The 21,413-nt window shown below is 38.8% G+C and overlaps 5 protein-coding genes across 5 annotated transcripts; 1 reads left to right on the top strand and 4 right to left on the bottom strand.

Moving 5' to 3' along the window:
- Nucleotides 1–3,860: 3,860 nt before the first annotated feature.
- On the bottom strand, nucleotides 3,861–5,621 carry LOC101295735. The gene is made up of 4 exons (XM_004304948.1): nucleotides 5,479–5,621; nucleotides 5,233–5,375; nucleotides 5,041–5,114; nucleotides 3,861–4,675 (listed from the first exon to the last, which is right to left on the bottom strand). The coding sequence occupies exons 1-4, from the start codon at nucleotides 5,557–5,559 to the stop codon at nucleotides 3,861–3,863; spliced, it is 1,113 nt and encodes a 370-aa protein (XP_004304996.1). The 5' UTR covers nucleotides 5,560–5,621.
- Nucleotides 5,622–5,776: 155 nt separating this feature from the next.
- LOC101295440 (kinesin-5-like) lies at nucleotides 5,777–10,046 on the bottom strand. The gene is made up of 11 exons (XM_004304947.1): nucleotides 9,977–10,046; nucleotides 9,754–9,807; nucleotides 9,566–9,619; nucleotides 9,074–9,222; nucleotides 8,812–8,908; nucleotides 8,457–8,720; nucleotides 8,051–8,330; nucleotides 7,565–7,726; nucleotides 7,164–7,417; nucleotides 6,802–7,079; nucleotides 5,777–6,708 (listed from the first exon to the last, which is right to left on the bottom strand). The coding sequence occupies exons 1-11, from the start codon at nucleotides 10,044–10,046 to the stop codon at nucleotides 5,947–5,949; spliced, it is 2,424 nt and encodes an 807-aa protein (XP_004304995.1). The 3' UTR covers nucleotides 5,777–5,946.
- A 459-nt stretch (nucleotides 10,047–10,505) lies between these two features.
- LOC101296877 lies at nucleotides 10,506–13,796 on the top strand. The gene is made up of 9 exons (XM_004302382.1): nucleotides 10,506–10,777; nucleotides 11,416–11,503; nucleotides 12,086–12,199; nucleotides 12,454–12,536; nucleotides 12,746–12,860; nucleotides 13,010–13,101; nucleotides 13,279–13,344; nucleotides 13,490–13,583; nucleotides 13,663–13,796. The coding sequence occupies exons 1-9, from the start codon at nucleotides 10,515–10,517 to the stop codon at nucleotides 13,771–13,773; spliced, it is 1,026 nt and encodes a 341-aa protein (XP_004302430.1). The 5' UTR covers nucleotides 10,506–10,514; the 3' UTR covers nucleotides 13,774–13,796.
- A 975-nt stretch (nucleotides 13,797–14,771) lies between these two features.
- On the bottom strand, nucleotides 14,772–17,980 carry LOC101296584 (putative receptor-like protein kinase At3g47110-like). The gene is made up of 2 exons (XM_004302381.1): nucleotides 15,276–17,980; nucleotides 14,772–15,185 (listed from the first exon to the last, which is right to left on the bottom strand). Exons 1-2 carry the CDS (start codon nucleotides 17,773–17,775, stop codon nucleotides 14,782–14,784), a joined length of 2,904 nt encoding a protein of 967 aa, XP_004302429.1. The 5' UTR covers nucleotides 17,776–17,980; the 3' UTR covers nucleotides 14,772–14,781.
- An 854-nt stretch (nucleotides 17,981–18,834) lies between these two features.
- On the bottom strand, nucleotides 18,835–20,790 carry LOC101295153 (pentatricopeptide repeat-containing protein At3g05340-like). Its single transcript, XM_004304946.1, has one exon. It carries the CDS (start codon nucleotides 20,788–20,790, stop codon nucleotides 18,835–18,837), a length of 1,956 nt encoding a protein of 651 aa, XP_004304994.1.
- Nucleotides 20,791–21,413: the final 623 nt, after the last annotated feature.

The raw sequence follows: 21,413 nt of genomic DNA, 5'->3' as shown, positions 1-21,413 counted from the left end.
GCCTAGAGTGATGTTCTCGCACAGCTCTCACCTATAAGTCATTAAGGTCTAAAAGATTATGAATAAGGCTAGGCAATGTCGGTACTGACGTTGTCCTAATCTACCTAGACACTTGGTTTATGTGAATGGACTCAAGTCACTCACTCGCTACTATAGAATGCAAGTAGACATGATGATCATACAAAACATTCATAGCTTTACAACCTAGCACGCATACTATGTTGGCCACCATCAATAAACATACAAAGTTGATCAATGATATAACGATAAACCAATAAATATCTGAATTTCATGGAACAAATTAAATAAACGCCTTCATAGTTACACCATGTCTAGGGCTTGAAAGCAGCCCCTAACTAAAGGAAAATTAGTTACTCATCATCTTTGAAAACACACAAAAGAATTTCATAAGGTTCGGGGAGAAAAGAAAATACGAAAGATGAAAAACAGGGGAAAAGATCGATCTTCTAAATCGGGAGATCGATCTCTTCTGGGCTCTGAACTTTACTTCTTCTCCTTGAGTTGCTTGACGGCTCCCTCTTCTCTTGTGCGTTTTTCAGCCCTTTTTTTGACGTCTAGAAACCCTTTTTATTTAGCTTCATGACTCTTCAATTTTGTTTCCTTATGGATCTTTAACTCCTTGCTTTAAAGAAAAGTCATCATCTAATTTTCTGATTGGTCCTCGGTCCATCAAGAATCCAAAGTGAATCAGAATTCCTCACAATTTTCTTTTTTTAGCCTTCTTTTCCTAGTTTGCTTTGGACACCCTAATAAACACACAAACAAATACATTATCTAAGAATAACACAAAATAACAAAGAAAAGTATAGGGTTAAATAATGATAACGTAGCATAAAAATGCTCCTATCAATAGTAAAGTTGTCATTTCACATAATTATCGGTGTGATACTAATCCATTGTCTTTTACCATGAATATGGACTTGATGCAACACAAGGAAACAAAGAGGAACACATATGATCTTCAATCTCTAGGCATTTGCCAAAGGCTCAAATGTGCCTCCTTATGTGGGTCTCCCGTAGCTTGGTAACATCCTCGGCAAGCTTATCCTCAAGCACCTCAACACCCTCGGCAAGCGTATCCTCAAGCACCTCAACATCCTCAGCAAGCGTATCCTCAAACACCTCAACATCCTCGGCAAGCATATCCTCCTGCTCGACAACCTCCTCTGCGTAGGTCTCCTCAAGATTATCATGGACATCGTCAAACTCACCATGGGCATCAAGCTCATTTGAGTTGTTTGTTTCAAATAATTATGAAATTGACACTTCTATTTAGGGTCTGTCGTCTCATTGACAATTAGAGGAACATCAACAACATTTGACAATAGTTTTGCACATGTTTTGACGAAAACTGGTTTTTAACTATTGAGTTGTTATTTGTTCTTAAAAAAAAAAAATCATTGGAGAAAAAATGATATGCCACACATCTTTTCGTCTTTCAGAGTTTGTGAAACGGGCATGCATGTTGCATGTGAATCATGTTAATCATTAAGATCTAACCAAAGTAGAATGAATTAGACAACAATACCCTAAAAAACAATTACAATATCAAAAAGCCCATATAATTTTGTGTTGTCTCTTCTTTTAACCAAATGCATATGTTCTCACATTGTGTAAGTTATTTGACTGATTTTCTACTTCATTGATAACAACAAATGAGAAAATCCAGCACTTGAGCATTTACCCATGTCAAAAACAAATTTAAACATAGCTCAACGTTCAGAGATAACTTATATTTTCCAGTACACAATTGCATGTCAGTATGAAGGTTTTAAGTTCCGTACCGTGTACCAACTAAAAGATTTGATTGCTTATATTATTATATTGACATATCCCAACACGCAGATTTGCGGTATGACTTTCACTATATAAACTTTTAGTTAAGATTGCATGGATGAATTGATCATAAGCCAGATATCATGGGCGTCATCAACAAATCGTTAGTGATTTATGCTTTCACATAATCAAAGTTCACATCTTAGTGACTACACCTTCACGGGTCACACACACACACACCATAATCAATATAGGTATTAGCACTGCTGTACATAGAGGACTAACTCATTTGGTTAAAAATATACCAAAAAAAAACTTGCATCTCTCCAATCAAAATTATTTGGGTATTGTTGCGCACCTCGTTCATCTTTGCAAACAAGGGTTTGAGGCACATGCAATACGCTATCAAAATTTTGAGGTTTTTTCTGGCCTAATTGTTGTACTTCTAACTGACTTAAACACCCAGGACATTGAAGTTAAACTCTCCCATTTCATCCTCTCAAGGCTATCTCTATCTGCAACACTAAGATGAGTCCTTGAACACGACCAAAAACAACAAGAAGCCTCCGAGAACCAACATTCAGCCGAGAATAGATTCCTATTACCTGGTTTTAGTTCTCCCAAGAGTGAAATCAAGATCATCCGATTTCGAATGTGATCTCCAGATTTGAAGCTCTTGACGAGCATGTCATCGACATAAACCTCAATGATTAGAATAAAAAAAAACTCGATGATTTTGCCAATATGATCACCGAACATCTTGTTCATTAGGCGTTGATAGGTGGCCACTATGTTCTTAAGTCTGAACAACATGACCTATAACAAATAGACCATGATCGGTTACGAATGTGTTTGCTTCTTGGTTGTCAGGGTCCGTTATGATTTGATTGTATTTAGATCTAGAATAAGCATTCAGTATGCTAAGTAGTTCATGGCCAGTGGTCGCATCGATGAGCTAATCAATTCTACAATGTGTTAATGCATGTGAATGATGTGATGCATCAACTTTGTAAATTGAGTCCTCAAACTAGTAATATTAGTCCTCAAAGTTGTATATGAGTCCTTAAACTTGTAAAATTTTCTAGTTATAACATTAATAATCATGTGTCTTTAAGTTAAAGTTTTACAACTTTAACAACTCATATTACAACTTTGAGGACTAATATTACCACTTTGAGGACTTAGTTTACAACTTGAGGGCAAAGTTGATGTATCACATACATTAACACACCTTAACCTTACAGAGAAAGATTAATCGATAATGTTGCATTATTAATCTACCATTATTTATTTTTTTTGATCAGGTAAATTACAACTGCGTGAATCGAACTCATAACCTTCCACTTACTAAAAAAGAAACGATGTCACTAAACCAAATAATATTAAACTACCGTTAGTTATTTTATAATTCAGTGAAACTACATGACAACAAAAAAGCTCAATTGATATTGCTAAGGTCATCTAACACCAGCCGCCACAGGCCTCCAACTCTCCAAGTAGCCGAGCCTCGACACTACATGATGTACCACACCATTGTGAAGTGTCGCCGACCCGATATCAACTGACCTTGATTATTTATGGGTGCATTTTCTCAAACAAATTTGCTAATTTATAAACAAGTAATTATATGATCCAAGAACCCAACACAGATGAAAAAAGAGAGAAGAATGGCATAGATAGTTCAAACAAAGAAGTTATATTTCAAAGTTTATGAAGTAGTTCTATTGAGTTAATTATTGAACTTTTCTCAACCTTATACATGAACAAATTCACATCACCCATAATCAATGAAACTATTGACATCGAGAAAATATATCTCAAACAATCATACAATCCAAAGTTCCAAACCAATCCATACGAGTATGTAATCTCAAACGTTATATTTCAAAGTTTATGAAGTAGTTCTATTGAGTTAATTATTGAACTTTTCTCAACCTTATACATGAACAAATTCACATCACCCATAATCAATGAAACTATTGACATCGAGAAAATATATCTCAAACAATCATACAATCCAAAGTTCCAAACCAATCCATACGAGTATGTAATCTCAAACATGTTTAATTCCTCCGAGCTGAAATTCCCAGTGGCATTGAGGAAGTTGGACGCTGTTTCAAACCCGGCATTATTACAACCTCACTCTTCTGCACACTCTTCCTACTCTTCAATGGAGACAGAGACACCAATCTAGTAGCCAATCTGGACGGAGAAAATGACCGCCGCAGTTTCGACACAGCAGATTTCTTCGGAGACTTCTTGGCCTTAGTTGGCGAAAGAGAAGAAATCAATGGAGGGCTCTTAATCTTGACCTGGAACTTTGAAGCCGAAGCTGGAGACTTGATCAAAAACTTGTGTGGAGTCTGAATCTGCTGAGTGTGTGGCTTAGTATTACTAGTACTACTTCTTCCGATCATTGGTGACCTTGTTCTACAAAACTTGTTTTGAGTTGGTGAAGTATCTGTAGCCAAAAACAAAGGGTTGGGAAACAATACACTCTTTTTAGCCCATGGTCTGTTTTTGGGAGACACTCTGTTTGCCAAGTATCTGGTGTTCTCTTTCTCTATCTCTCTCTTCTTAGGAGGCGAAACCTTGAAGTTGATTCGAGACCGGGCTCTTTGGAGAACCGGTGAGCGTGATTCTGATCGGTTCAATTGAGCTTTGTTGTGCTTCTCCCTCTTTCTTCTGGCCATGAGCTCTGTGTTTTCAGGGGGTGGTCTCTGTTTCCTCTGTTGGGACATTGGGGTTTTGGGGTCTTCTATGGTGGTTTTCTTGGGAACTGATGCTACTATTTCCCTAGCAAATTGACTAGACTGAAGAATTTCTCCGACTGTTTCGCTGAGCAGCATTGCCGGCAGTGACATTCTCTGCCATTCCCCTGAACATAACAATGAAAATTTCAGGCATTTCTCAAAATGTTGCTCAAATTTGGTCTATAAGTAATAGATTTCCTGTTTTGAATATGAACCAAGTAATAGAATGCCTGATTGAAGTAACCAACTACTGAAATCAAGAAATGAAGCACCAAAATATAAATCTCATAAGCCCATTTTAACAAACCTTTTCTCTATCTGTTTTCCAGTGACAAGTTTCAAGTTTCAAGTTTCAAGTTTGAACACAATCAAAACTCAAATTTGAAGTGACCAATGGTACAAACACAACTTAAGTAACCAGATACTGAAACAAAGAAATGAACCACAAAACCTGTTTGACCCAATTAGTGATTTCAGAAGAGAATGTTACCTGCTGACTTTGCTGGAGACTTCCCTGCCGGAAACTTGCCCACCGGAGATTTCCTCGGCGTCAAACCTTTTATCCTTCACAAAGAAAAAGATCCATTTCAATGCCCACATCAAAAATCACCAAAAACCAACCTTGCAGATTCTTGTTTACACCAAAAACTCAAAACTCAAAATCAAAAGCTTAAACCTTTACCTTGCAGATTCTTGTTTACATCTGAGACTAGTCCTCATATAACCTCTAGTACTTCTCGGGCTGAGACTCACTCCCGATATCACCTTCGTCCCACCCGTCACTGTATACTGCAGCTCCTGCAACCTAGCCATACACCTATCCACCTTCACAAACCCAAAAAAATAACACACACCCATTATACCAAACACATAAAATTTTATCACAGACTTCCAAATCCCACCAAGAAATGAAAGAAATCTAGCTCACCTTCTTCACTGTTTCTCTAAGCAGAGCTGGATTGAGAGGGGCTACCATCTTTCTTTGCTTTGGTGGGGTTTTAGCAACCATTTTGATTTGGGTATAATAGAAGAGAAGCACAAAGTTGAAGTGGGTCTCTCTCTCTCTCTCTCTCTACTCTATCTCTCTACTAAATGTGAGATTGAGATTTGAAGACAAAGGGAGAGACCTTGATTTGTGGCGTTTGTTGCCTTTCTGGGTTTCTTTTCATTCGACACAAAGATAATGTTATAATAAGAAGCATGCTTGGATGAGTGGGAGGGAAACAAAAACAATGAAGGATTTCCATATTGAATCAATCAATGGTAGGCAAGAAGCATACATTTTCGAGTACTATCACAAAAATTATAAGGTAACCAGAAGATCCAGAAAAGAAAAGGATTACTGTTTCAAGGTTTTCGACAATATAGACAATGTGACAGCAAACAACTTTATTCACTACATCTCCACTCTAGAGGGCAGAGCCAGTGACGGCCTCCTGTTCTTCAAGAACTTTAGCGGACTCCAAATTACTGGTTTTCGCTGCAATGCAATGGCTGTGGGAAGCCTTGATTTGAATGAACTAGCCTGCTGTGCTGGGGGGCTGCACATGAACTTACTACTGCTCCTCATGGCAGTAGGGGTTGTCTCTGCTGCTGACTTAAAATCAGGCATTGGAGAGAACAATCTTGAATATCTCTTTCGCGGCAGAAATGAGGGCCTCCCATTATTGAACCGAGAGGCAGAGGTGTTGTTGTTGAGGGGAGTAGCCATGTAAGAGTTTGGCTCGGGCCTAAAGTTAGGAAGAGTAGCAATGGAATGTCTCTTAGGCTTACGAACCTGCTGTGCTGTTGTGGTGGTTGTTGTTGGAGGAGGCCTCACAGCAATGGACATACGTTTTGGTAAAATAAGGCGGCCGGTGTTTCTTGTGGCCCCTGATGTTGTTGAGACGTTTTCTTTGCCATCCATTGGAGGTGGAACAGCAGAAGTCGAGTAGCTGTCCTTTTTGGGAGGAAAAGCAGATGGCTGGGGCAATAAATTGCCAATTCTTCTCAGGGGAAGCCTTGATTTGTTGGGAGCCAATGGTGGCTTCTTCTCTGCAACAGCCTTCTGTGCTCCTTGTTTCCAGGATGATGTTGATGATGAAGTAGCCAAAGCTCTACTTTCCTGTTTCAGTCTAGTCTTCCTTTCCTCTGCCAATTGGTTCTCAAGGTCTCGGACCTATGGAAATTCAGTAGTTAAATTATGAATGAAGTGATTAAAATTCTAGAGAAGAAATTCAAGAAATCAACTTCCTCTATCATAATAGGTTACCTTTTCTTGAAGATTTCTGCACATGTGTTCTCTTGCAGCTAGCCTTAACTGCGCAGCCGATAAACCATCCTGTAGTTTCTTTGTCTCCTTCTCGTCATGTTTAGCTTTTTCTGCCAATTGCTTGTACTTGAGCAGCTCTGTGAGGTCTGCTTGTTTGCGAATTGGGCCACTCTCAACTCCTCGGACTCGGCTGGCAAAATTCAAAGAACATAGTGTTTCTCCTAAATCTGCGGAACTTGGGCTGATCTGGACAAACATCAATGTTTTGCAATCTCCTCCTGCAGTTCAAGTTTCATTAACATTGTGGATGAAGAAAAATTTAAAAGCCAGACAATCAAGTAAAACCTACAATAAAGGCATACCTAGAGAGCTCTGCAGCATATGAGTGAGCTTTGAATTCCTGTAAGGAATATGGGCTGTTTTGGAAGCAAGGGATGAGATTACATCTCCAAGGGCCGAGAGAGATTTATTTATAAACTGAGATTCCTTCAGTCTTTCCCCTTCAACCTCAATCCTCCCCACACGCTCACTACCAGCCAAGTCTACTAGCCACAGTTGACTCCGAGTCCTGTGCCCACTTATCAAGTTCTCCCCCTTAACAGTCACTCTCAACAAGCTACAGCAAAGAAAAAAATGGAAATTAGGTTACCACATACTTATGATATTCATGGTGTGAAAGATTCCATTTTGCATTATATTTTCATGGCCCATCTCAATACATTTGCAGACAAAAAGCCAAATTTTTAAGTAGCAGGAAAAGTACCAGTGAGACCGGCTGCTCAGCTCATTAGCACTGGTTGATCCAACAGATCTGGAGCGGCTTCCAGACTTCAGAAATTCCCACATCTCCTCAAACCCATTCACGTGAGGTTCAACAAGTCCTGGCACATCTAGGGTTCCGTCTGCAGCTTGCTTGATTTCCAACCTTTGTTCAATAACACAAAATAAGTACAACTCTACAAATAAAAGATTACTACTCCTTCCAAGTTCCAACATTGCATCTTTGATAAAAATAGTAACACTGCTATTATTTCCCTATTAGTATTTTTTTTCTGCTAATTGCAACCATATCAACCATCAGTGTATCTTGTGACTATTCTGTGTTTCACACATATTGTTCATTTAACAAAGCAATAGCTATTTGGTTCTTCAAGCATGCTAACAAGATCCCAACATGATTCTAATCAACAGTTTACTAAATGCAAAATAGCAAGGTATTCAGTTATGATGTAAGCAGAAGAAAACTCACTTCTTCGTGGGTTGGTGGGTGTTATCTACCAAAAGGTCCCTTATCTTCTCATTATAAACTTCAAGCATGCTAACTGATAAGTCATATCGCATGGAACCACATCTGTCTTCTGAAAGCCGAAACAACTCCTCTAGAGTTCTGTAGTTGACACCCCTATTTTCAGGAGTTCCCTCCATTGTAAAGGTCTTACCAGTTCCAGTTTGTCCATAGGCAAATATGCACACATTAAACCCATCCAACACTGAGGTGACAATAGGTTTAGTTTGAGCGAAAACAGCCTCTGCATATTAGTAAAATTCAGAATCAGTGACACAAAATCTGTCTAGCAATTATTCATTGTAAAAAAAAGTCATCTATAAAGAATTAGCCTGTACAAATAATAAAATCAGTACGATTTCTCAAATACCTTGGTCATCCTTGGGTCTGAACACATGGTCAAACTTGAACTGCTTTTTTGAAGAATCAGAGGAAAGGACCTGCAGCTCATTATCTAAGGAGGAGTCGAACTCAATAACGGAATTATATCCATTTGAAATTTCATTTTGGTTCAAAGGTCTACATCTGCAGAAAACCCTGATATTGCCTTTAAGCTCAATCACTTCATTGTATAGTCGCTTCCGTTCAGAGGACTCAGCAAGGTACTTCTTCTTCAGAAGTTCATGTTCAGTACCTAGAGCACCAGAAGCAACAACCAATTACAATCAAAGAATGAAAGAAACAAGGAAAGATGGAACATAAATCAGTTCATTCTAGAGACTTACTTAGCATCTGAAGAGTTTTCAAAACTTCAGGGTCTGGAAAAGAACTCGTCGTTTGCTTGACTTCATCAGACAATACAGTATGATCTTTTTTCAAGTCCTAAACATAGAAGTGCAATAAAAAGGATGAAATTAGATTGGCAGCCATAATGGAGAAAAGGAAAAATCATTCAATGCAGGCAATGAGCCACACTGTACCCTCTCTCAGTCAATGATCTTCGTTTCTAAAACAAAAGGATATGCAAAAATAAAATTGAAAATTCACCTTAATTTTGGCACTCAAATCAATGATCTTCTGCAGAATTGGAAGGGTCTCCCCTTGAAATGGGGAATGTTCTTCAGTTTCATTTGACACACCACTCTCCTCAATCAAATCAGAAACTCCCACAACTTGTTCTGCAGCATCATCTGAAACTTTAACAATCAACAGTCATGTTACAGAAGCAATAAGTATCTGCCTTGCAAAAGAGACCAACATGTGTTGTTTGGAAAAGTGTGTTGCTATCTAGTTACTGAGAAATGTTAAACTGGTTATGTAGACTAAGGTCATTAACCTCAGCTCATATCTAACAAAAAACTAATTAGACCCAACTCTAATTCATCACTACCTGTAAGCCAAGAGAACATAGAGAATAGGATTCAAAACCCAGAGTTTCAATTTTCCCAGCAACAAACAAGACTAAAGCAAATACTTCCAATAATTTCGTAAACAAATTGATGAAAATTTAAAAACCCCAATAATAGTAGAATAACGCACCTTTACCAGTGACATCACTGTCCAAATCGTCTGTCACAGTCTCTAGGGTTTGAACTACAAGAATAAAGTTGAATTAAATCAGATAGTTCCCCCAATTCTACATTTTCTTGACTCGAAACACAAAATCGAAATCGAAATCGAAATCGTAACAGTAACAGATGATGGAAATTCAAAAAGGGAACACACACCTTTGTCACTGACATCACCATCCACCTCGCTCTTCACAGTCACTAGGGTTTGCACTGCAACCAAAAAATCAAATTCAATCAGAAATTTCCCCCAATTCCACATCTTCTTGAACTCAAGATCGCAGTAACAACGCACCAGAACCTCAAACTCAACATTTTCTTGCAAATTCAAAAATCCAAAACCAAAAAAAAACGAAAACTGAATCGCGTAAAGGAACCGAACCTGTTTCGGAGGTTTCAGAAGGCTCCGAATCGTGACCCGGTGTAGCGCCGTCGCAGATTTCCGGGAACATTTCCGCCACTAGATCTGAAAAACAAAGCGTCAATCAAAACGTCGTCGTTTAAAAACCAAATCAAAATCAAGAAAATCTAGAGAGAGAGAGAAAGAGAGGACTACCAGTCATCGCTTCAAGAGCAAGATTGTGATTCGGTGAATTCTAGAGAGAGAAAGAGAGAGTTTCAGAGAGAGAGAGAGAGAGAGTTTCCGAGAGAAGAGAGAGAAAGAGAGTTGCGAATTTGATTTGGGGGAAAAGAGGGGGTAGGGTTTTAATTTGGATTTAATTTTGAATTTGAGTGAATCACAGCCGTCCGATTACATATCAAGCAGCTCCTCCTCTCTAACGGCTATCGAAAAAAGATTCGGGAACCGGCCCAGTTTCTCAACCCGACCCACCCGGCCCATGATATACACGACGTGTCGTTTTTGGTTTCTTTTTTCTGTTTCTCTGGTATTATCAGTTACCAGTGGGCTAAGTTCAATCATGGCTTCATCCACATACCCAAGCTCGTTGTTTAACTTGAGCTCCAGTTCTTCAACATCAGCCACACGCTTGCCCTTGAGGTTTTCTGGGTCTAGCTTTAATGGGTGCAATGGAGTTTCAGTGACTAAGGCTTGGTTTAGTAGTGGGTCAAGAATATGTGCCAAGTTTGAGAAGTTTCAAGCTGAGGATGAGCTTGAAGAAACCAACACAACACCATCCTTACCAGAGGTTGAAGAAGATGGTGTGCAGGAAGAAGATGACAGGTTAGTAAAGGTTGTTCCTTTGTTGGTTTTGATTGTGTTTTTGTTTCTTGCTTTTGGGTTTTGTAAATTCTACAGCTTTGCTTCATGTTTTGATGTTTTAATGTCATGATGTGCATGATGTATTATTGGACATAGCTGGAGGTAAATGATGAAGATGTAGAGGAGAATGGTGATAGCCATTTGTGTTTGGATGGTGAATTAGAGGTTGTTAGGATGAAATTTAGTGAATGGATTCATTGAGTTGTGTTGCTTATGCATTTTTGTATTTGACTGAGATGAAGTAGGCAGAAGAACAGTAATGGGTAGTGATTTCTTAACTGAGGAGACTATACTGGTCAGATACTTTGTGGAAGCTCAAGTTTATGTACCAGAGCTAGAGTCTGCTTTCTATTACTTTCCTTTGATTTTTGAGGATTTGACTGGCTAAGTTAGATTTAGAGAATTTGGGTTTAGCATGTTCAGGGGGTTAGCTTGCTGTGGTATGTACAGCAATATTTTGAATGCGTAGTTGTGCATGTTATGAGCAGTATTATGTGGATTGAGATTGAAGTAGGATGTAATATTCTTGCATTTAAATGTTGTTTGAAGTGTATGGTGGAGTGAAAGGAAGGTATTGATGTAATTCGTTTATGATTCAGCTGCTTGCCTTCTGACTTGGAGGGTGCAGTCCGTCAATCGGGTGAAGCAAGTGCGTCATTTGTTTCTTCAGGAGGAATGAGAGCCATAGTACGTGCCATAAGAATATGTTATGTTATTCATTCATGTAGGAATTTTCATGTGATTAATGGCAAAGTGGTACTATGTGTATAATCAGACAATGAAAAGATAATTCAACTATGTGAATTTGGAGAGAAGCTCTATAGTGATCTTAAGATCTATAAACATCAGAAGGAAGACTAGCTAACTTGAGTATAGTACTTGGAATTATGGTTATAGGAGTGTCAGTTCTGCTTCTGGCTATTCATTAGTTTACCGAAATAGCCTTTTCTTCCATGTATATGTGCAAAATAGCTGAAGATGTCTTAGGGAAAGTGTAAAACTGGCTTAGTTAAGTTCAAAAGAAATAGTAACATCCCTAGTTTATGCCCTTCTTTCTCATAACTGATAAAACTAAAACGTATTTTTTGGTGATAAGGCTAAAACTTATCCTGAGAGAATGTTCAGTAAATAAATAAATAAATTTTAGCTTGATAGAGGATAATGTCCACAGGGAGGTTGCGTGCATTAATTGATTTACTTCTCGAGCACATCATCCATTTCAGTTCCTTGTCTGCCTAACTTGTTTATAAACTCATTATCTTTTTGCAGGTTGAACTTTTAATTCCCCAGCTGCAGTTTCTAGATGAAGAAGGGGCACAAGCTGAGCTCTGGGAGTTATCAAGGGTTTTCTTGGATACACTTATAGAGGAAACTGGATGTGAGGTTAGTTGTTAAATGTTTATTTAGTTAGTGAACTGTAGTATATCATATATTACTCTACTTATGATAGGGCGATTTCATACATATGTATACCTCTTAGCTATGATGCTTACTGCCTGCATATATCATTATACCACTTCCAATGAAAGCAACTTGTTAATGAAGTGAATATGGTTTCCAAACTGCTTAAATGTACTATAGTTTACTTCTCTCATTATATAACATCTTTTGATAAGTTATACGAATTTATTTGCAAGAGAGTTAAAGCTGTATTTCCTGATGCTGGAGCAGCAGCTCTTCTAAAATATCGGTGGACAGATGCTGCTTTTGGATTCGCCAGGTAATTTATACCATACCAGTCTAGGTTCACTTTGGCTAGTAATACTTTTTTGAAATATGGCACAGCATGCCATATGTTAATCATGTTTGCTAAATTAAATGCTCTTAAATTTGTTTTGTGAACTGTATGCTTATATCTTTTCATCTGGGAATTCATAAATAAACACTTGTACCTCATTCTTATACAATCTTCTGGCTCGTTACATTCAGCTTAAGTGACCGGAAGCCCATAACAAGTGAAGATGAGATTGTGGTTATGATTGTACCTGATTATCAGATGTTGGAATATGTAGAGAGACTTGCATCCAGTTTGTTAGATGATCCGGTAAATAATAGCTCAAAAAATAAATTCCATAAAAGCATCAAGTTGGAACATTCCATATGATGGCTATTACTCTTTTTGGATCATTTGGTTGTTCTCTAGTGCATTCTGAAAGTGGCAAGATATATTTCCTAATATTGTTAAGTTTGCAGCCAAGGCCTCTAATCATGTGGAACCCACGTCTCATCAGTGAGGATGTTGGAGTTGGATTTAATGTACGAAAGTTAAGGCGGTACTTTTTGAGGTATACTTCTTGATCTACATTGATATGTGCTTTTCTGTATCTTTTTCAGTTTAGATGTTTCACTGCTAAGGGTGCTATGTCCCTGCTGAAATTCTCTTTTATTTACCTCAGTAGCTACCTGCTCATCCCTTCTGTTCGTTCTTCTTTGTAACTTTTCCTCGTCCAATTTCCATGCAGCACTTTTACGACAGTCTACTCAATGAGGCCTATGGAATCCGGGGCTGTATTTAGGTGCTATCCAGGGTAAGGGATTTAAAACATCTTATTGAATTCTTAACATTTTGATGGTCCTTTGATCTATGGTTTCTTAGCACTCCATCGCATACTATCCAGTTAAAAGACCTAACTTCCTCTTGTTGCCATGGTATTTTCCTTGGTCATTTACCAGGTCATGGAAGGTATTCTTTGATGACAAGGAGAGACCAAACAGATATCTGCTTGCCAAAGAGCTTTTGCGCCGTCCTGATGCTGAAGACCTTGAGGTCAGTTGCTAACAGTTGAACTTTTACAAAATGTGCACAAACAAGAAGATCATGGGTTTAATTTGATTTTTTTTTCTAGATGATATTTGGAAATATGCAAGAGGATTCAGAGCAGGGCCCATCTTTGTTTGATAGGGCAGCAGGGATGTTCTCTTCAATGAACCGATTTATGAGGATCATTTCAAAATAGACTTGATTACTGTTCTTTGCAGCAGGTATCCTACATTATAATAGGTTTTGTGCAATATTATCGATAGGAGGGTTTTTTTTTTTTTTTTTTTTTTTTTTGTAAGATTATCTTCAGTTCTTCAGTAAAGATAGTAAACTGTATTATATCACTGAAAACTGTGTTACAATTCTCCTTTTTACTGAGAAACTATTACGTTAATATGGTAACATGCTTGAGAATGCAATCATTAAAACACAGGACCTACTTTTATGAATGTAGAAGTTATATCATCTCTTCAAGTCTCAAAGTTTATTGGAGCATTCCAAAAACTGTTTCAACTTCTGCACAACAAAAGACGTAGCAGGTCTTTTTTGTGGATTCTCTTCTGTGCACAATACTGCACATCAACCCTACATCAAGCAATTCAATGCAGCATTTCTCAAGCTCATCCAAAGCACGATGTGTGCTTTGTATCTCCATTAACCTTCTGTCAACGACATCCCAAACACGGTCAGGGAAACATATGTTTCCGGAATGAGACTGTATGCCATTCTTTCTCTGGCTTCTATCTTCAAAGTTTTGGTATTATTGACATAAATGGTAAATAATATTGGTTTGATAATTAAAGCTAGCTTCTAGAATTCAAGCTGAGGATTCTAGAGCTGCGACATTAAGGAGCAGCAATGGCGGACTTGTGACTTGTACTCTTGTAGTATACCAAAGCCGACTTGTTACTATTTCTAGGTGTGCATGCCCTTAGATTAGCAAGTGCATGGTAGTATCATCCATGATAATAATTTAGGGTGTGCTTGTTGGCAGCCATAGCTGACGCTTCTTAACAGAGCCTCTTAAGAAATCTGAACCAATATTAAGTACCAAGCATAATCAAGCAGTAAAAAGTGACCACTGAAATGGTGATTCTTCCCCCTACATAGTTTATGTTACAATTTTTCTACATGATAAGAAAAAAGGCTGACAATAATTAGACTTAAGAGTATAGACTCGATAATATACCAGAATTGTAAAACTCTATTCCAACATTTGTGGATGCAGAAGTTTCACCATCTCTCCATCTCTCCAGGTCTCCAGGTCTCTCCAGCTTTCTAGGCACTGTGTCAACTTCTGCACAACAAAAGACATGGAGGGTCTTTTATGTGGAGTATCTTCTGTGCACCTCAACCCTACCTCAAGCATCTGAATGCAGCATCGCTCAAGCTCATCCAAAGCACCATCTGTGCTTTTTATCTCCTTTAGCGTGCTGTCAACAACATCCAAAACATGGTCTGGGTACGAAGAATGCACCCACTTCCTTAGATCAACCTCATCTCGAAACATATTGCTTGTCGGTCTTTTTCTTGTTATCAACTCGAGCACCATCACACCAAAGCTATAGACATCTCCTTTAGCTGAAACCTCAATCCCTTGCGCATATTCTGTAATGCAAGTAATATCTGTTAAATACCAACCAAATGTTGGTGTATAAATGGGAAATTACTAAATTAGTGATGTGAGATTCTGCATACCTGGGGGAATGTACCCAATTGATCCTCGTAGAAAATGCGTTGTGCTAACATGTAGTTCCTTGGGTTTATCAGCTGATATGAGCTTTCCAATCCCAAAATCTGCTACATGAGCTACCATATCATTGTCAATAAGCACATTCTCTGGTTTTAAGTCACAGTGTAGAATTTGGACTCGACAACCTTCTTGAAGATACTCCAAGCCATTGGCAACATCTATGGCTATTGATATTCTTTCCCTCAACGATAGTTCACATGTTCCTTCCTCTAGTCCGCCAGGATAAAGATGCTCTGCCAAGTTACCATTTCCTATGTATTCAAGAATTAGAGCCTTGAACTGTGTACTCCAGGTATATCCTAACATTCTAACAAGATTCCGGTGCTTAATTTCGGACATGATTTGACATTCCCTCTTAAAGCTTTTGTAACTCTGAATACCGTCACCATGCAGAACCTTCACTGCCATAATAGTTTCACCATCATCAACAATTGCCTTATAGACTGATCCGAAGGTTCCTCTACCCAACAGATGAGCTTCACTGAACTCACCTGTTGCAAGTTCAAGTTCCCTTTGGGTGAAAGTGCGCCTTCCATGATGGCTTGGTGATCCCATTACTGTTACCATTCTGTCTTCTGCTTTTGAATCCCGCTTTCTGAAGGAGAAGAAGAAACAATAAACGAAAACAGCCACCAGCACACAGACAAACGCAACTGCAGCAACCAAAGAGTAAATTATCGATTTTCTTATCTTATGTTTTCTCTTTTGAACTTCACATGGCGGAAGACCAAGTAGTGCAGAACCACCACACAACCCGACATTCCCCAACAATGAGCTTCTATTAAAAATATTTCTCCTTCCAGTATCTGGAACTTCTCCTGATAGCCTATTGTAAGATAAATTAAGATTCCTGATCATCTGGTTTTCAGCAATCCATTTCGGAAGGGTGCCATTTAATTCATTACGAGCCAAGTCCAAAACTTCAAGATGAGTGATCAAACTCAACGAATCTGGAATAGTCCCCTCAAACATATTGTTGGACATGTTTAGATAGGCCAAAGAAATGCAGCTTCCAATCAAGGTAGGTATCAAACCAGAAAACTTGTTCTCAGACAAGTCAATTGCCTGTACAGATACCAGCTTTCCAATGCTTGCAGGCAACTGTCCTTCGAACTTATTGTTCGAAAGGTTAAGAGAGAGAGCTAGGTTTGAAAAGCCGCCAATCTCTACAGGAACAGAGCCTTGTAATTTGTTGAAAGATAGATCAAGCAGCATCATAAGAGAGCATTGAGTAAGCTCAATTGGAAACATTCCCGATAGGAAATTTCTGGACAGGTAAAGATATCTCAGCTGTGAGAGATTACCAAGTGAAGGAGGAATCGTCCCACCAATCGAATTGTTGCCAAAATCCAGTACACCAAGGCTAGACATCATCCCTAACTCATCTGGCATGGGCCCAATAATTCTGTTGTTCCCCAAGTATAACCTCTGCAAATTCAAAAGCTTGCCAAGGGAAGATGGTATGCTTCCTACCAAACGGTTGTATGACAAGTACAATGTTACTAGGCCGCTTAAGTTTCCGATACTTTCTGGCATACTTCCTGTAATGTGGTTATCAAAAAGATTCAAGTAATACAGGTCTTTTGAAAGGTTTCCTATAGAAGATGGTAGATTTCCAGTGAACAAACACGAACCCAAGTGTAGTTTTTGCAGATACGAACAGTTAGTTAAAGCTGTTAAGAAACTGAGAGAAGAATTACCAGAGCCGCCACACAAGTTGTTGGAATGTAAGTAGAAATTCTCTAGGTTCTTTAGCATGCCCAATCCTCCAGGAACTTCCCCCTCTAAATTATTCAAACTAACATCAAACAGTATCAGCTGTGAAAGATTGGAGAGGGTCCCTGGAATTTTCCCAGAAAGCTTGTTTCTTGACATGTACATTTTCTGCATATTCTTGAGTTTAGCAAACAAAGCTGAAGGGATTTCTCCACTTAACAAGTTCTCAATCAGCGAAATTTCGCGTAAAGCAGTGCAGTTAGCAATTGCTGCCGGTATCGAGCCTTCGAGATAGTTCATATGGAGATACAAAATCTCTAGCTTTCTTAATGCTCCGAGCTCTGGTGGGATCTTTCCAGTAAAATAGTTGACAGCCAGTTCAAGTTGTGTCAATTCCGTCAAGTTTGAAAGAGAGGCTGGAAGCACTCCCCTGAGACTGTTTTCGGAGAGAGCTAAATATGCCAGACTCTTCATCCAGCCGAGTTCTTCAGGAATGACACCAGATAGATTGTTGTAAGTCAAGTCTACGACTTTCAAGCTTCGGCAACCATGTAATGAACCTGGAATGTTACCTTCAAGCTTGTTTGAGCTAGCATTCAGAAACGCTAACTCTGTAAGTTTTCCAAAGGAAGATGGAATTTGTCCATGGAACCCATTGATCTGTAAAGACAAGTTGGCAAGTAGAGAGAGATTGGATATGAATGGTGATATTTTTCCTTGTAACCCCATATCTATGAGCTCAAGACCTATAACCCGGTTTTGGAGACGTTGGTGGCATGTAACTCCAGTCCAGTTGCACAAGGGATTGGCTTCATTCCAAGTTTGAAGATGATCTTTGGAGTCACTTGTTAGCTCCTCCCTGAATTTGAGCAGAGTCAGGCAATCACTGGAATCTTCACAAAGAAATGCAGACTTAGATGGCAGAACAAGTAAAATGAAGAAAAAACATAGTATAGATTCTGTTATACAATAGTTGAGATTGTATGACATTTTTTCTCCATATCCAGGGAAAAAAAAAAGGCTCTGTATTCTTTACAGATATAACAGGTCCTAAGACGTTTTACTCTTATTGTTGTTATGGTAGATGAACCGTCAGAACAGAGTTGATTGACAGGTATGACTTCAACTTGGCTGAAATTTATTATGATATATCACTGTATGTCCATGATTGTTACACGATTCTGAAGCTGTGAAACTAAAAGAAGCAAAGCATGCATGACTTTTAGTATACAGTATCAAGCTGACGTGCTATTATTTCTGGCAAGTACCAGAGGACCCACATCATTAAACCGTGGTGTGGCAGTCAACAATGGTTGGCCCTTGATAATAATATAGGCACAACTTGTTGGCAGCCATAGCTGGCGCTTCTTTCAGAGAGCAGAGCGACATATAATTTTGAACCAATATTTCATAAGGATCACATAAATACTCGAAAGGTAAAGATATTATCTGCTGAATGCATGTATTATATGGGAGAATGGAAGTCAATATAAATCCTATGCTGTTCAGTTTCGCTTTGGTTTTAGCTACCAGATATGATGAACTGTATGAAAAACCCAGCTAGAAGTCTACCAGCTTTTGTTTCATCCTAGGAGTAAAGAGTAAAAGACAAAAGGTATAAGAAATCACAAATCCACATGCAAAAGTTTAACGATTCAGCTTTTATGAAGATATACTAAACACAGAAAATTAGTAGAATGTGGGAATAAACACACCTTAATCCTGCTCCCTTTGTCTCTACAAATAAATGTACTTGAATTGGTCAAGTTTAATTTGAAGGATTGGCCTTCATCTCTTTTCATCTTGATCCAAGTAATAAAGTAAAAACCTCTCATCCGGTACGTATCCTTCATCCTTCATAAGTCTAAGCAAATCTGCCAAGAGCCTATAAATGATCTCCGCTTGTGGATGCATTTTATCACCAACAACAAAGCTCTGAACTTTCTTTTCGATTTCAATCCAACTAATACCCGCTTCTTTTGCCACTCCCATCTTCTTCATCCCCTTAATAGTCTTTGCTCTCTCTTTCCACCTTCCTTCAAAAGAATATATATTGGCAAGCAAAACATATGGTGCGGGACACTGCGGTGCTGTCAAAAACAACTGATCTGCAGCATATTTCCCAATATCAGATTCTTTATGAATGCTACAAGCACCGAGTAATGCTTGCCAAACAAGTATCCCAGGATTTTCAGGTAGTCCTTCAATAAAAGATTTAGCCTCAGTTAAAAGTCCTGCCCGACCTAACATGTCAACAACACAAGCATAGTGTTCTGGCCTTGGACTCATCCCATGTTCTTCTTTCATAAAGTTCAGAAATTCCATGCCCCTTTCAATCAAGCCAGCATGGCTACAAGCATGAAGTAGAGACAGAAATGTAACATCTGTCAGTTGTACGCCTTCCATTTGCATATTTTCATACAGTTGTAATGCTTTGGAGCCATCTCCATGACGGGCAAACGCCGCAATCATTGAATTCCATGAAATTGAATTCCTTTGAGGCATTTGAGTGAACACTTTTTCTGAATCCTCCAGCTCTCCACACTTGGAGTACATATTTATTAGCCCATTGGTGACAAAAGAATTATAACCAAAATTCTTCTTGACTATCAAAGAGTGTAGTTGCTTTCCCAGACCTAAAGAAGTATCAACACCAAATACTCCAAGAACTGCTGAAACCATGTTTGGGTCAATTTCAATCCCTGCCCTCATCATTTTCACAAAAATCTGGATAGCTTCTGTCTCAAACCCATTCTGTGCAAATCCCACAAGGATAACAGTCATGGAAACCTCATCAAGTTCTTTAGTGGACTCAAAGATTCTCCATGCATCTTCCACACTACCACATTTTGAATACATGTCCATCAATGAACTCTCCACACACAGGTCCGATTGAACTCCCAATTTCCATACAAGGCCATGGATCTGACGCCCCTCCCTTATTGCCTGCAATCCAGAACATGCCATAAGTGAGCCCAAAAACGTCATAGCATTCGGTTCCACCACACCACCAAGCATATCCGCAAACAACTTCAAGCTCTCAGCATAGAAACCATAATGTGCAAGGCCCGAAATCATTGCAGTCCACGTAATTACATTCCTCTCAAACATCTCATCAAAAACCCGCCTTGCTGAGCCAAAGCACCCACATTTACAGTAAGATGTTATCAAAGCATTCCCCACTGCAGTTTCCCGCTCAAATCCATTCAAAACCGCCAAACCATGCATCATCTTGTTCAAGTAACAACCCTCCACCCCATCAAAACCCGCTATAAGGCAAGTCAAAGTAGCTTTATCAAATCGACAATAATCTGACTCCAACATCCTCTTGAAGTACCCAAAACCAGTCTCAGGCTCCCCATTCCTCAAAAACCCCGATATCACAGTGTTCCACGAAACCGTATCTCTCACAGGCATTTCATCGAACACCTTAACCGCATCCCACAACTGCCCACATTTCAAGTACATGGAAAGCAAAGAGTTCCAAAGTACAACGACATTGCGATTCTCGGGCTCGAAAAGTTCAGGGTTCTTAATGATAGATGCATGAAGGGAAGAACCCAATTGAAAGTGACGATTTTTGCCACAGAAGGAAAGAAGCAGAGTTACATCGACATGGTTGAGGACCAATGGCGAGGTTTCGGAAATAGGGTTCTTGAAAAGAGAGGAGATAGAAGAAAGCCAGGAGGGGGAGAAGTAGTGAGAGGTGAGGTTGTGGAAGTGAAAGACCCATTTGGATTTCATCCATGAAACTTGAGTCGCAAGACTAATGGGTTCCCGCTCTGTTTAGTACAGTAGTCTTCCTTTTGATATAAACATCAGAACTTATCCTACACTTTCTTTAGGTGGTGGTCTTATAACAATGGCAGTTCCATTTATGTGGAAATAACTTGATCTTTGGTCCCTTTCCTTGCTCTTAATGATTTGGTCAGGTAAATGAAAAGCTCGATTTTTCGTTTCAGATTCTAGCCAAAAATGAGTAAGGGACTGTTTGTAATACCCCGCATGCGGTGCATGAAACATATTTGTAATAACCCAAAAACTTGACCAGCTTAATTTGAGGTCATTTGGTAAATAGCTTATCGACCTCGATAGTTTTGATTTTTGATATGTGCTTGAGAAAGACTTCATAAGTTTATGCAAGGTGAAATCATTATCTAAAAGTTGGATAATAAAGTAAGCAAGACAACGAGTTTTCTATAAAGTTTGGAAATTTTGAAAATATAGAAAATTAGATAAATCTACGATGAGAACTGGACTGTTGGAATGTAAACCGTTTAATCTCAACCGTTAAGATCAAGTCGGTGATGGACTTATAAGAGGAGGTTGATTTGGTCAACCAGTCATACCGCCTCTCTCTCTCTCTC

Source organism: Fragaria vesca, linkage group LG6 (assembly GCF_000184155.1).
Source record: "Fragaria vesca subsp. vesca linkage group LG6, FraVesHawaii_1.0, whole genome shotgun sequence".
NCBI lineage: Eukaryota > Viridiplantae > Streptophyta > Magnoliopsida > Rosales > Rosaceae > Fragaria > Fragaria vesca.
Note: the sequence above shows the minus strand (reverse complement) of the source record. Positions and strands in the feature narration are given on the sequence as shown.